This window comes from Perna viridis, chromosome 5 (genome assembly GCF_037379345.1).
Source record: "Perna viridis isolate PV_CMFRI_1.1 ecotype Kerala chromosome 5, ASM3737934v1, whole genome shotgun sequence".
Taxonomy (NCBI): domain Eukaryota; kingdom Metazoa; phylum Mollusca; class Bivalvia; order Mytilida; family Mytilidae; genus Perna; species Perna viridis.
Window position 1 is genome coordinate 31,100,188 of NC_142449.1, and position 13,127 is coordinate 31,113,314.

General features: G+C 32.2%; 1 protein-coding gene across 1 annotated transcript; it reads right to left on the minus strand.

Annotated features, from left to right (window-relative positions):
- Positions 1–232: 232 nt before the first annotated feature.
- Positions 233–12,781, minus strand: LOC148617056 (uncharacterized). The gene is made up of 9 exons (XM_088584344.1): positions 12,547–12,781; positions 11,778–11,888; positions 10,238–10,387; positions 7,170–7,304; positions 4,226–4,366; positions 3,199–3,318; positions 2,655–2,765; positions 1,754–1,870; positions 233–1,138 (listed from the first exon to the last, which is right to left on the minus strand). Exons 1-9 carry the CDS (start codon positions 12,650–12,652, stop codon positions 279–281), a joined length of 1,851 nt encoding a protein of 616 aa, XP_088440470.1. The 5' UTR covers positions 12,653–12,781; the 3' UTR covers positions 233–278.
- Positions 12,782–13,127: the final 346 nt, after the last annotated feature.

The following is a 13,127-nucleotide window of genomic DNA, read 5'->3' on the forward strand; positions in this document are numbered from 1 at the left end:
GAGGTGTGAAAACACCAAATTTGAAATTAATCCATCCATTTGAGCCATGATAATTGCAAAGAAATTTGGATGAACAGACAAGTGATTGCAATTTACCACTCGCTGGATAATTTGCTTGTGATAATTTTTCACAGCATCTTCAATTGGAAAAAAAAACGTCTCTTTGATAAAGGTACAACATGAAAATGGTAGAAACAAAAAAAAACTATAAATCCCAATAATCAGTTCTGAATTCATTTTCTATTTTCTTTTATTTCATATTTAAGTACAATCAAGATTTATTTATATTTTGGAGTAAAGGGGCCATATTTGCCCCCTAAAACACCAATATCCTTGTACTCCTGTGTTTCCTGATTTGTTGATACAACCCCAGAAGGTGTAAACTTGATGTTCTTTATTCCATCTCCTTTAGGCATGACAGGTATATCATATTCACCATTCAAAATGCCATGATGGGCATATACATGTTCATGTGACTTTGCTTGTTCTTGGTATGCAGATATTATATCTGCACCTGTCCCATCATAATTTTGAGCACTGGGAACAGCTTCAGAATTTACGTATGATTCTATATTTTCCTTTAGTTGGTTTTGCCCTGTCCCAACTGAACCATAACTTTGCCCTATACCCACTGAACCATAACTCTGCCCTGTACCCACTGAACCATAACTCTGCCCAGTATTCACATTTGAGGCAACATAATCCTGACCAGCTCCATAAGTTGAATCAATCTGTCCTGCATTTATGTTTGTATCATAAATTTGGTCATTGTCATAAAAGTTGGGTTCAATCTCAATATTCTCAGTAACAGAGTAATCAGTCAGCCCGTAGGGTGTTATTACATAACTTTTTTCTTTTGAAACCTGGGCATTCGAACTTGCACTGGTGTAAGACCCACTGCTTGACTGTGATCCAATGTACCCAGTATCGACAATTTGTTTATTCCCTGTATCATATCCAACTCCTTCATAGTTAACCACTACTGGTTCCCCGTAAGACTGAGGTGCTTCACAGGTGACTTCCGATCCAGTCTTTCCTTTTTGTTCACATTTACAATTGTGATAAATTTTCCCATGTATCTCCTTTGAAAAACCTGTATCTCCATATTCATAGCACATGTTATTTATTCCCATACAAGCTGCAAAACAGAAGAGGATTGTTTGAAATTAATTACACTGTGCTGATTTTTCTTGTTTTCAATTGCTTTTTTATTTTTATTGTTGCTTTCTTTTTTTATGCTGTTTTCTTTTGTTGATAAGTACCCAATTAAGGAAGTAGACCTAGGGTAAGGGACACAACTCTTAAAAAATCATTGGAACGTTTGTATTCACCATTTTACAACAATCTCATGTAAGCATCAAAGTAACTTGGACTGATTTCATTCTGTTTCAAATGAAAGCTTGACAGGCTTGATGAAATTGAATATAATACAAACAAATCACTGATTTCATGAGTTATGCCCCTTACCCTAGGTCTACCTCCTTAAGTACATGTATCTGAAAAATCTAGATACCAACACATATTATTTCCCCCTCTTTTTCTTTTTTCCTTTTCTTTCACAATTATAGTAGAAGTCAATCTATTGTTCATGGTCATCCTAAACATATGTTTGTTAGGTGTTTTCAAAACATGAAAAACATATGTTGCATTGTTTTCCTGTGTAATGAAGCATCCTCTAAAGAGTGGTGTGAGGTTCTGAAAACCAAGTAATCAACTTTGTTAGGCCTAAATTCTGTAATAGTTTACTTGATACCTCCTCTGAGTGTATCCAGAACTGCAATACCATCTTTTAAGAAACACTTTTTGAAGTAACACTCGTCATCAAATCCTGATTCACCAAATGGTAGGCATTTGTTCTTATATTCACATCCTGTAATGCATAACATGAATATAAGGTTTGTACATATCATTCAAATTTCATTTGTCTTAACTGAATTTCTTATTTAGAATATAAAGAAAACCAAAGACTGATCTGTATTTTACTGTTTACTTCCAGGATCCTGAAATGCTGCATTACAATGCCAATCTATTTATATTGCTTTTCTTTGCACTTTTATCATATAGAAATAGATTTTTGACATTTTATCTACATTTTTACACAGTAAGATGTTTTGAATTATTCCCTGTATCATACTGTTTTAGCATGTACTGCTAAAACTATGTCAGAACAATTAATTCATGCATACTGATATTCATGCATTAGGATAAAATTAATACTTGAATACCATGGCATGATCTTTCCTAGTATTATTTGGAACTTTCAAATTTTGTTCATCTCTTAAACTATTTATATAATGTAAGACGTTGGAATTCTTCTCTTCCATACATTAGAACAACACCAAGTCAGAAAATAGCTTGCAAGACAAACTCAAGCATTGCTGTTACTACTTTAACACTGAACCACACTCATTTTTTCATTTCACTATTTAATGACTGTCTGATATATTTTTTCTGGCTACAAAAAAAAAATTACCTCAATCATGTGGTGCACACTTAATAACATGGGTAGCAGGTTATTTTTAAGTGCGCACCATGGGCATTGAGGTTATTTCGAACAGACTGAAAAAATATGACAGTCATTCCTTATGAATTCAATCAGTAAATCTTTAAAAATAGGTTGAGGACAAAAAAAAATATTTTTTAATAACACTAACCATAAACTTTAGATGTAATAGATCCATCACTGTTACAGGTGTACTGTAAGCATTCAGATGCATTTCTCACAAACTCAGTGGGATTTAGACACTTGCCACCATATGAACACCCTAAAAAGAATATTTATACAGAATACCATTAAATTGTTTTATGATAAATGCAGCATCAGTTGCACTTATGCCATTTCTGAATTTGATTATCGAAGTTATAACTAGCTATGTAAAATTTGGAAATATTTTTAAAGCAAATGCTAAACAGTTGAAGTCACAGTGCAAACACTTTTTTTTTGTCAGCTGAACTATCTCCCCTTAAATATGATTAAAATACTTCATTCATATAAAGTCAAAATTTTTATTATTTGAATTATCTCCCTTTTATTAATCCAGAATCAATTTTATATGAAATACACAAATTGAACTTCACACAAAACGAAAAAACAAATTTTTATGCTTCAGGGCAAAGTAATGCCATAAAAAAAGAAGATGAGCTAAAGAGAGTTCTCAACAACAAAAATTAACATACATTATGTTTGTCTGACCATACCTGAGCTCACAGTATGCCAAAACACATCCATAGTTCCTGGTTTTTGTTTACATTCCTTCACACAGCAGCCTTGTTTAATCTTTGATCCATAGTCATAACATTTTCCCCCATAATCACAGCCTAAAAAGCAGATTAATTTTTATAATATGCCATACAATTTTTGTTCATACCAGCTTGGTAAAACAGTTGAACATAGATACCACAAAATTAAATAAAAACCATTTTATCTTTAAAAAAAAAAAAAAAAAAAGAAAGAGCAAGGAAATATTGTGGTAATTTTATATGCATATGTCACGTCATATTAAAATTTTGATGAGAAGCATTATAGGAGTGATATTCAAGTCTAGTTGTATATAGATTCTCATTCAGTAATGATTGGTTTAAATTATTTCTATGCTTGAGATGGTAAAATTAAGATTTTCGACATGAGATATTTAGCAAGCATGTTAAAAATTTTATTTTACCACAGAGAGTGGAAAATTGTTAAAATCAAGAATAGGCTGAAAGAGAATTGGTTTCTTTCATGAAATCTTTAGAAAACTTGAAAAAATGTTAAAAACACTAAAACTCCCTTGGAAATATAATCCCCACACGGTGGATTTTCAGTCACCAGCTCAGAACAGGAGAAATGCTATTATTTTCGAGTCTGCATTGACAGTGTGTGTTTCTCCTCTTATCTAAAGCTATTCCCCATGTCAAAGGCTTTGAGACTGATTATTTGGGTTTCCCAAAATCATATTAAAATTGTATTTAGTTACTTTTTACCTTTTAAGTGTCAGTCCCTGTAAGAATCAGGCAATATGTGAAACAAGGTATGAAAAAACCATCATTTTGATATTGTAATCTGACTATTTGCACCATCAAAATAAAGGAAAACAGACAAGATTTTCTATATCATGCTGGACCATAGATAGCATCCTCGAGTGATATTTTATTGTCAGATCGGTGGGTTTTTGACATGCATGTTTCTGATTTTTCATATTTTGCCTGATTCTTACAAACACTTATACTTAAGGAATCAGTTTACCAGGAATCACTGCTATAGCTGCTACATGTTTCCCTGTTTCAGCAGAATAGTGTAGACCACATGATAAAACAGTACAGTTTTCACCAGCCCATGCTGTTCCATTCAGATAACATTTACCCTTGTAGTTACAACAGAAACAATCTGAAATAAGATATGACATAGTAATCAAAGGAACCAGGATTCTAGTGGAAATCAAAAGAATGTAATAAAGGGACAACAACCAGACATGGAAATTAGACATGCACAACAAAGAGCATAAAACAATCAAAATAATATGTACAAAGTAACAAAAGTAAATGAGCAACTCAGACTCCACTATAACTGGGAGCATGGACCAGTTTTACTGGTAGGGTAAGCGTCCTCTGCTTTTCTAGAGACACCCGCCGAGTTGCTCATAAAAAGTCAAGTCCGGGGTAGGCAAACGAGGATGAATAAATCAGTTTTCATGGTGCAGATGGATACACCATAACCATCCATGAGTTCATAATGAAGACCATAAAACGTCTGTGGTGGTGACTTCGATCTTGTAGCAACAAAACCCTGTTCCAGAAGCCTAATTTTAAGAAGTCTAGTGTGATACAAAAAAGTTGGCATAGTTACGGCAACCTCTGCATAAAGTATGAGTTGTGACATGAAATCTCCATATGCAGGTTCTGAAGGTATGTCGCAGCAGATGAAAGTAAAGTTGACAGAATGAAATGAAAAGTCATCACACCTGTTGCATAGTTTGGTCAATAGTTTTCCTTTACCATCGATCTCTAAGTGTAAATCAAGACATTAGGCAGATTTTTCATTAAAAAATATGAATAAAACTTGACAATTTACTGGTAATTCAAATTGCTCTAGATTTCTATCTGCTAGGCAAGTCAGAACAAAATTTGTTTTAAAAATTAAATCCAACTGTAACTTAATTGGAGCGTCAATCCATAAACATATTTACTAAATATACCATAACAGTACTTCAGGCAGAGTTCAAGTACATGTAAGTAAAAAAGGGCATAAAAAATGAAAAAGTTGCATTCATTTAAATTCAAGCAAGTTTACATGATCATACAATTTGTTTTATGACATAGACAAATATACAGTTCAAACATCCTTCTCAGTAAAGGATAGTTCTTGCCTTGCTTTTGTACTTTAACATCTAATATCTTGAAAACAAAAAATCTGTTTTATTCTCTTTCTACTTTCTGATCATCTTTAAAAATTACATTACTTCTCACCAATTTCCTGCAAGTTTTCAAAATTTCTTTTAGACTTACTATAAAATTTGTATTCCAAAATAATTACTATTAATTTTTCCATTTTCAGCAAAAGCCTACATATTTTTATTTTTTTATATTATTTTTGCAATGCCATAGTAAACAGAAATTAACATTTGGTTTTTCATATAACCCATGCTCTTAGGAAATAAAAATTATACAGAATGCATTGTAGATTTCAAAATTAAGGGAGATAACTCTGTAAATGACACTCAAATACAATAGAATCTACTGGATTTTCAATGTTGATTATCTCCTAAGAGCAGGCAGATTTGAATGAATAATTACACATTTCTTAATATATACCCATAAATCAACTTCATATCAAAAATAAAAATATGTAGCCTTTTTTGAGGTGTATCACATTTTACAGAATTTGCATGATTCTTACAAAGACTATTACTTATAAACATTGCCTATTTTCCAATCAATCTTATCAAATCCAAAACAACTATGTCACTACCTAACAGACTTTAGAGGAGTGATATAGAATATCAAGTTTTAAAAAAGATTTTTTACTTTCTATAAACTTTGTACATTTCAGTCAAGACTTTCTGTCAGATTTGTCTTTTTCCACCCATACTAAGATTTGCCTAAATCCAACCAGACAACTTTGCCTATTTTTACTAAGACTTAGCTTTAACTTTGTAAATCAGACTTAAACTTGCCTAATTTAGAAATTTTTTTTTATCAAATTACCTATTTTTGATCTTGCCTATACTTGCCTAACTTGCCCAACAAGACTATAACTACCAACTTTTACCATTTTTAATCACACTTAAAATTACCTAACCTTTAACAAGACTTATTATCACATTTGCTAATATTTAATAATTTAAACTTTTATATTTGAAGTCTGATTTTTTTAAGCAAGACCAACAAAAACTTTAACCAATAGTATTTTCAACCAGACTTTGATTTATCTATATTTTTAATCAGTCTAGAATTTACCTATTTTTTTCAATCAGTCTTCAATTTACCTATTTTTTCAACCAATCTTCAATTTACCTATTTTTTTCAATCAGCCTTCACTAGACTTATTTTTTTTTTCAATCAGTCTTCAATTTACCTATTTTTTTTTTTCCCCCGTGCAGGTCCGGGTGTTTAAAGAATAGGCCTGCAGCAGTGCTAAGCTTGTCGTAAAAGGCGACTAAATAGTGCTCAGAACCCTAGTTGGGGGCTAGGGCGCTCTGCCCACAGAGCAACTGGGATGTGTGCCCCAGGTGGTGGAATGGGGTACCTTTGGCATGTTACATGCTGGGGTTGTCAGGCTATAATACAGAAGACCTGACCGCAAATCATAGTGGTGCACCGTGTTGGGAAAGATGCCACGTTCCTCGCACGTTAAAGAACCCTACTGTGGTATTCTCCTGGAGTAAAAACCATAGGGCTTCGCCACAGGAGGCTAAATTGCCGACCCTACCCACCTCTCCCTATTTCCAGTGGCAATCAAAATTTGTCGACCCCATTGTCCTTGTGTCCCATCCTTTTTTCATTTCATCATTTCATGTTCATTTTATCATCAATTTCATGTTCATCGTCTGAATATAGCTGAAATATTGCTGCTCGGACGTTAAACCCCAACAAACAAACAAACAAACAAACCTATTTTTTTTTTCAATCTGTCTTTAATTTACCTATTTTTTCAATCAGTCTTCAATTTACCTATTTCAAACCAGACTTACTATCAACTTTGCCTATTCTTTCCACATTTGCCACTTTCATGTACAGAAGGTCCTTTTCTATACATGTATATTTTTGACACTCCCATTCCCATACATCACCAGATTTTTTACACTCTTTATTCTGGGCCTGACATTCTGCAAAGAAATATTAATATGGTAAACCTGTTATAATGACTGCCTGTATCTTTAAATTAATAGTTTTCCCTATTTTGGCAGTGGACAGAAAAGCGTGAAAAAAAGTACACACAAAATTGATTTTTAACATCATATAACACTTATCCTTTTTTGAATCTGTGAAAATTGATACCTTTGAATCCGCGAATTTTTTCACTAGGCAGAATCCACGAAATTAGCAACCCAAAAAATGAATATGTATTATATAGTATTACCTATTTTTCAATCAGTCTTTAATTTACCTATTTTAAACCAGACTTACTATCAACTTTGCCTATTCTTTCCATAGAATGAATGAACTACATAAGGATATATTAAGCAGTCTTTTGAAACAGCTACCTGTCTTAGTTACCGCCTGTATATAGGAATATCCTGTTTTAAAAGACTGAATAAAATATCCTTATGCAATTCATTATGTGTAAAATTAGCTTGTATAGAAGGCCTCTCCCATGGAAGGTCACTTAAGATATAATAAATTGTACCATAACATTTTGCAAGTATTGAATCTCACAATATTTCAAATTAAGGAATATGTATTTTTTCAGCAGTCCTTTGTTGTCCATGAAACCTTACAACAATTTGACTTATGTGAGCTTTTGTGGTAACAGGTCCTTACAAAATGTTGTCACTATAAGGTCAGAATAAAACCTTTTGTATGAACTGCAGGGTAGTATTCATGTATGCCCAATATTTACGTCTGCAAACAATCTTTTCATTCTAATCTATCCAAAGCTCTTCCTCATGGAAGTATATGTCAAGCATGCTCATCAAATACCCTACAGTTAACAAAAGGGTCTATTCAGAACAATAAGAGGCTGTATAAATTCAGATCTGAAAACATGAACAAGACTTAACAAAAATCCCGAAATAAGGTAAACAACAAAATTACTGAACAGTTATCCAATCCATAATCACTGACAAAATAGATAGTACACTACTGGAATAGCTGGCACCGCAATGGGTATTTAAAACAAAATGGTTGGTTCACTCTATAGGTTTTACAGCGCCCAAATCTCTTCCATTGCGACATGATTATATCAGTGATAATGAAATAGCATTTTCATGGTATAGTGTCATAATCAGTAAATCAGAGGTCACAACAGCACGAAGAATACTGTGAAAGTGCTATCGATCGTGGGGTAACTATTTTCGTGATTTTCATGGGTAGGTCACACCACAAAATTTGGTTCCCAACGAAAAGTAGATTCCCATTGATGTGTATACTGAAAACTTAAAAACCATGAAACAAAAAAGATGCTGAACAAGCTGTTTTTGTAATATCCTTTTCTTGAGCTCTGCTGTATATTGAAGGTGACCATTTACCAAAAAAGGGTTGTTAATGGACAATATATCATCAATATATATGTATGAGAAATTAAAGGAATTAGCATCTTTTATATTTTTATTCTTTCACAAGATTACAAAGAAATTTAATCTACTATGAAAACAAAAACAAGTTGACCAGGAAAGGAGCATAATAAGTGCCCAATATGAAAGCCAACTTGCTGAAAAAAAAGTTCCTCCAAATGTGACAAATATGTTATCAATGTGGAAATCTAGGAAGTCAGAGATTATTCCATATTATTTCTGATGTCCAAAATCCTAGCACATTGTTTAGAGTTGCTCAGGAAATTAAATATTCCCAGAATTGTTTCAAGTATTGAAGCACAGTGGTCTGTAAATCAATTTTTTAGTCATTGACTTGTGAAAGGTACTAAGTGACTTTTTATATGAGTGACTGTATATAAAAAATGCACGAGAAAAGGACAGCTATATTAGGTTGACTAAAGCCTCATTACCATACTACTGGAGCATTAACTGGATATAATTCCTTTATCGTATTAAAACAAATCTATAACAACTGATGCTTAACACATTAATTATTCATAGAAGTGTGGGAGGTGTCATTTTAAAAAAAAAAAACATGCGCCATAATGGTTCAAAAAGTTCCCTTCTTAAACATACCTCTGCTAAACTGAATTCTAACCATAACACCCCTTTTATGTGTTTTACGTCCCATTACTATTTAGGGAGGGACAGTGTGGGTCAAATATAATATGACACCAGTAATATACTGCCTGATAGGCATATGAAACAAGAAAAGAGTAATCAAGGAAACCAAGTTTCTAGCAGAAATCAAAAGATCCAATCTCTTTTACAGAGTTATCAATTGAGGACTGCCAAGGATAGATAACTCTGTTTGAGAAATCGCAAAAGAATGTAATCCAGGGATGAAGAGCAGACATGGAAAACAGATTCACACAACAAAGAACATAAAATAATCAAAATAATATGTACAAAGCAACAAAAGTAAATGAGCAACTCAGACTCTCCTGAGACCAGGTGCACCGATAGGGTAAACTGTGAGTAAGGTTTGCTAAATTGATACCCCAATTGATGATTTGCTATATTAAAAAGAAATAAAAAATTATTTGAATCCAAATCTAAAATAGGAGATGCTCAATAGGAATACATGTAAGTATAAATGATTCTGTATAAATCTTGCATTAAATTCCATTCAGTGATATAGGAGAAGTTGTGCATAAAAGATTGGTATCATATATTCATAATTTGGGAAGTCCACTTGTTACTATGGAAACCTAAAAACATTCAGATCAAAATTTGAAATAGGTGGTGTTCATCTTAAATATTCACTAACATCTGTGTAAAGGGTAAGAGAAGTTTACTCTCTGCATGACAGAAGTGCAGAATGGAAAGAGACATCCCTATCACTGTATACTCCCCCCTTTGCAAGGGGGGTATATAAATCTATAGTGCTGCTGTATTTAATTTACCAGTGACTTGTTAACTATACTAATGAACATTGACTTTACATTTCATCATCATTTTAAGGATGATTTAAGACCCTTACAATATCTACTCCTTCTACATACTTGGTTGGCCATCCAGAACATACATATGAGCTTTCCTTCCATTATGTATAGTTTCTACATAAGAGCAGACTCTTGAGGAACAACCTTCATTCCATCTCTGGTCTACAGCATAACATGTCTCTGTACCACTAAGGTCCTTAAATACACAGCCTGTTAAAAAATGAAAGTAGCCTTGAAGCAAGTAAATCATGAGCAAACAAGTTTAGGTGATTACCTCTTTTCGTATAGAGGTTCATGGCATATCATACAGGTTCATGGGAAATCATATAGGTTCATTGGATATCCTATTGGTTCATGTGATATACTTTTGGTTCATGATATATCATATAAGTTCATGGAATATCCTATAGATTCTTTGGATATACTTTTAGTACCATAGGATATCATATAGACTCATTGGATATCCTATTGGATCATGGGATATACTATTGATTCATAGGATATACTATTGCTTAATTGGATATACTATTGGTTCATTTGGATATACTATTGGTTCATGATGCATCCTACTGATTCATGGGATATACTATTGGTTAATGATATATCTTATTGATTTTATAAAATATCCAATAGGTTCATGGGATAAACTGTTGGTTCATTGGATATACTATTGGTTCATGGGACATACTATTGGTTCATGAAATATCCTATTGGTTCATTGGATATCTTATATGTTTGTGAGATATCCTATTGGTTCATGGGATAATCTGAAGTTTCAAGTGATGTCCTATGGGTTCGTGGGATATCCTATAGGTTCATTGAATATCCTTAAGGTTCATGGAATATCCTACAAGTTCATATTATATCCTGTAAGTTTATGGAATATTCTGTAAGTTCATGGAATATCCTATATGTTTATATCATAGTAAAGTAATTCATAAATGATATATTATATTTCTGAGTTATGGTTTTCACCCTCAAATTTTTTTCTGCTTCACATTTGACAAAATGCTAAAAAATCAATCTCTCAAAATGAAAGTTACCTCAAAAAATTCTTGGAATCATACATTTCTGTATACATTTACTTGAGTAAAAACACAAAATGTTTATTCAATGCAAATTGAAAAAAAATATAATGATAACATTAACAAAAATTATTTTTCAAAAAATCCCAGTTACCACAATTATGTTAGCAAATGATAACTTTGTATAATTATATTTCAATAAGAGTTAATGCCCTTTCATTTACCAATTTGAATAAATGCATATAAAGCAAGTAAGAAGCTTGATTTGGGACACTTTTTAAAACACAAAAAATATGTGAACAAATTTCATTCATTAATGGTAGAAAATGCTGTGTTTTAACTCACAAAACGTATTGTGATTAATTGTTGCATCCATTACTTTACGTAAGTTAGATAAGCTTCGGTAAGTAAGAAAGTAATTCATCCTCTTATTTAAAGCTCTTAAGATTTATTTACAGTTCAAGTCACCTTGTGACCAGAATTTTAATTTCTGTGAACCGGGTTTTTTTTTATTTTTGATTTAAATAAAACCAAATCGTCAAACTGCACATCAATATTTTCTTGTTGCCACTAACCAGAATACAATGTGTGAACAACGCCATTTATACACCTGTACTGTTTACATTTGGGTACCAAGCTATCCTCCCACTTCTCTCCATGTTTATGTCCTGCCAGGATGCAATCAGCTGAAATAGGTCAACCATGTCAGATAAATTATAATGTATCATTACTGTACACTTTGTACCTCCACTGTATTTTTTTTATAAATTATTTATTTATTTATTTATTTTTGCAGAAATGAATTTTAAATGTTCCATAAAACTTAGTTGCACTACAATATATCAAAGATTAACATTTGACAAAAACTTTATGCATGATGTTGGCAGGCATGGAGGTACCCTTGAATTTGCAGGATTATGCCAGAATAGACACAGCAACATTGACTAAAACATTGAAATACCTCAATGTCTAGTTTGCTCAGTGAACTAAATTGAATTTGAGTTTCCTCTGTGAGTGTTTATTTTTGCTTTTTTACATTACACTTTATTCCATCCAATTTACATGCAGTTCTGATATCATGAAATAGAAGCATTTTGAGATTAATCATATTAATATATATTACATAAATGAAAATTTCATTCTTTATACATGTAACACATTTTTGAATATCTGTCGCCAGTGTAAGTTAAAACTTGCTACAAGTCCCTCTAAATTGACACAGAAAATCTATGTAATAAATTCCTCCAATATCACCACTACTAATTGTTGTGAAAGAGGCTTCCTGCAATGATTAAGAGTTTACAATTGAAGTTTACTTGGCCTAACAAATATGTAATACTTTACCTTTCGGTGGCTTTTTCTTTTTAATTCTATATGCATTTAAACTAGAAACACACAAAACAAAAACAACAAATGCTATCCGTACTTTCATTTCACAAATGTTCCGCATCTTAAAAATTTTCAGTAAATTATTTCCAAACACTTATGTAATAGATCCAAATAATTCTTTCCCCGAGACACAAACACCCGAAAAAGTTGTAAATTCAAAATGTTTTGATAATAAAATTCACAGTGATCGAATTATAAAACAATATAATAATGCAAAATTTATGCACATGGTATAAAATATGAATAAAACCTAATCCACCACAATCGTATGACTTCATGCAAAGTAAAATGACCTTTACTCAATGACATAACGAAAATACGAACAGATTTGTTGAACTCGCGTAATAGGTATTACTGTAAAAAGCACGACAAAGTCTTTTTGATTTATCCCATCTTAATAGTGGGGAAACAGCTTAATTCTTTTTCTATATACATCATAATGTTTTTCATGGGAATTTCACTGAACATTTATATTATTAATTGATTATGCATCAAAAAGCATAACACCCTGATTTTACAAATCACTAGACAAGCTT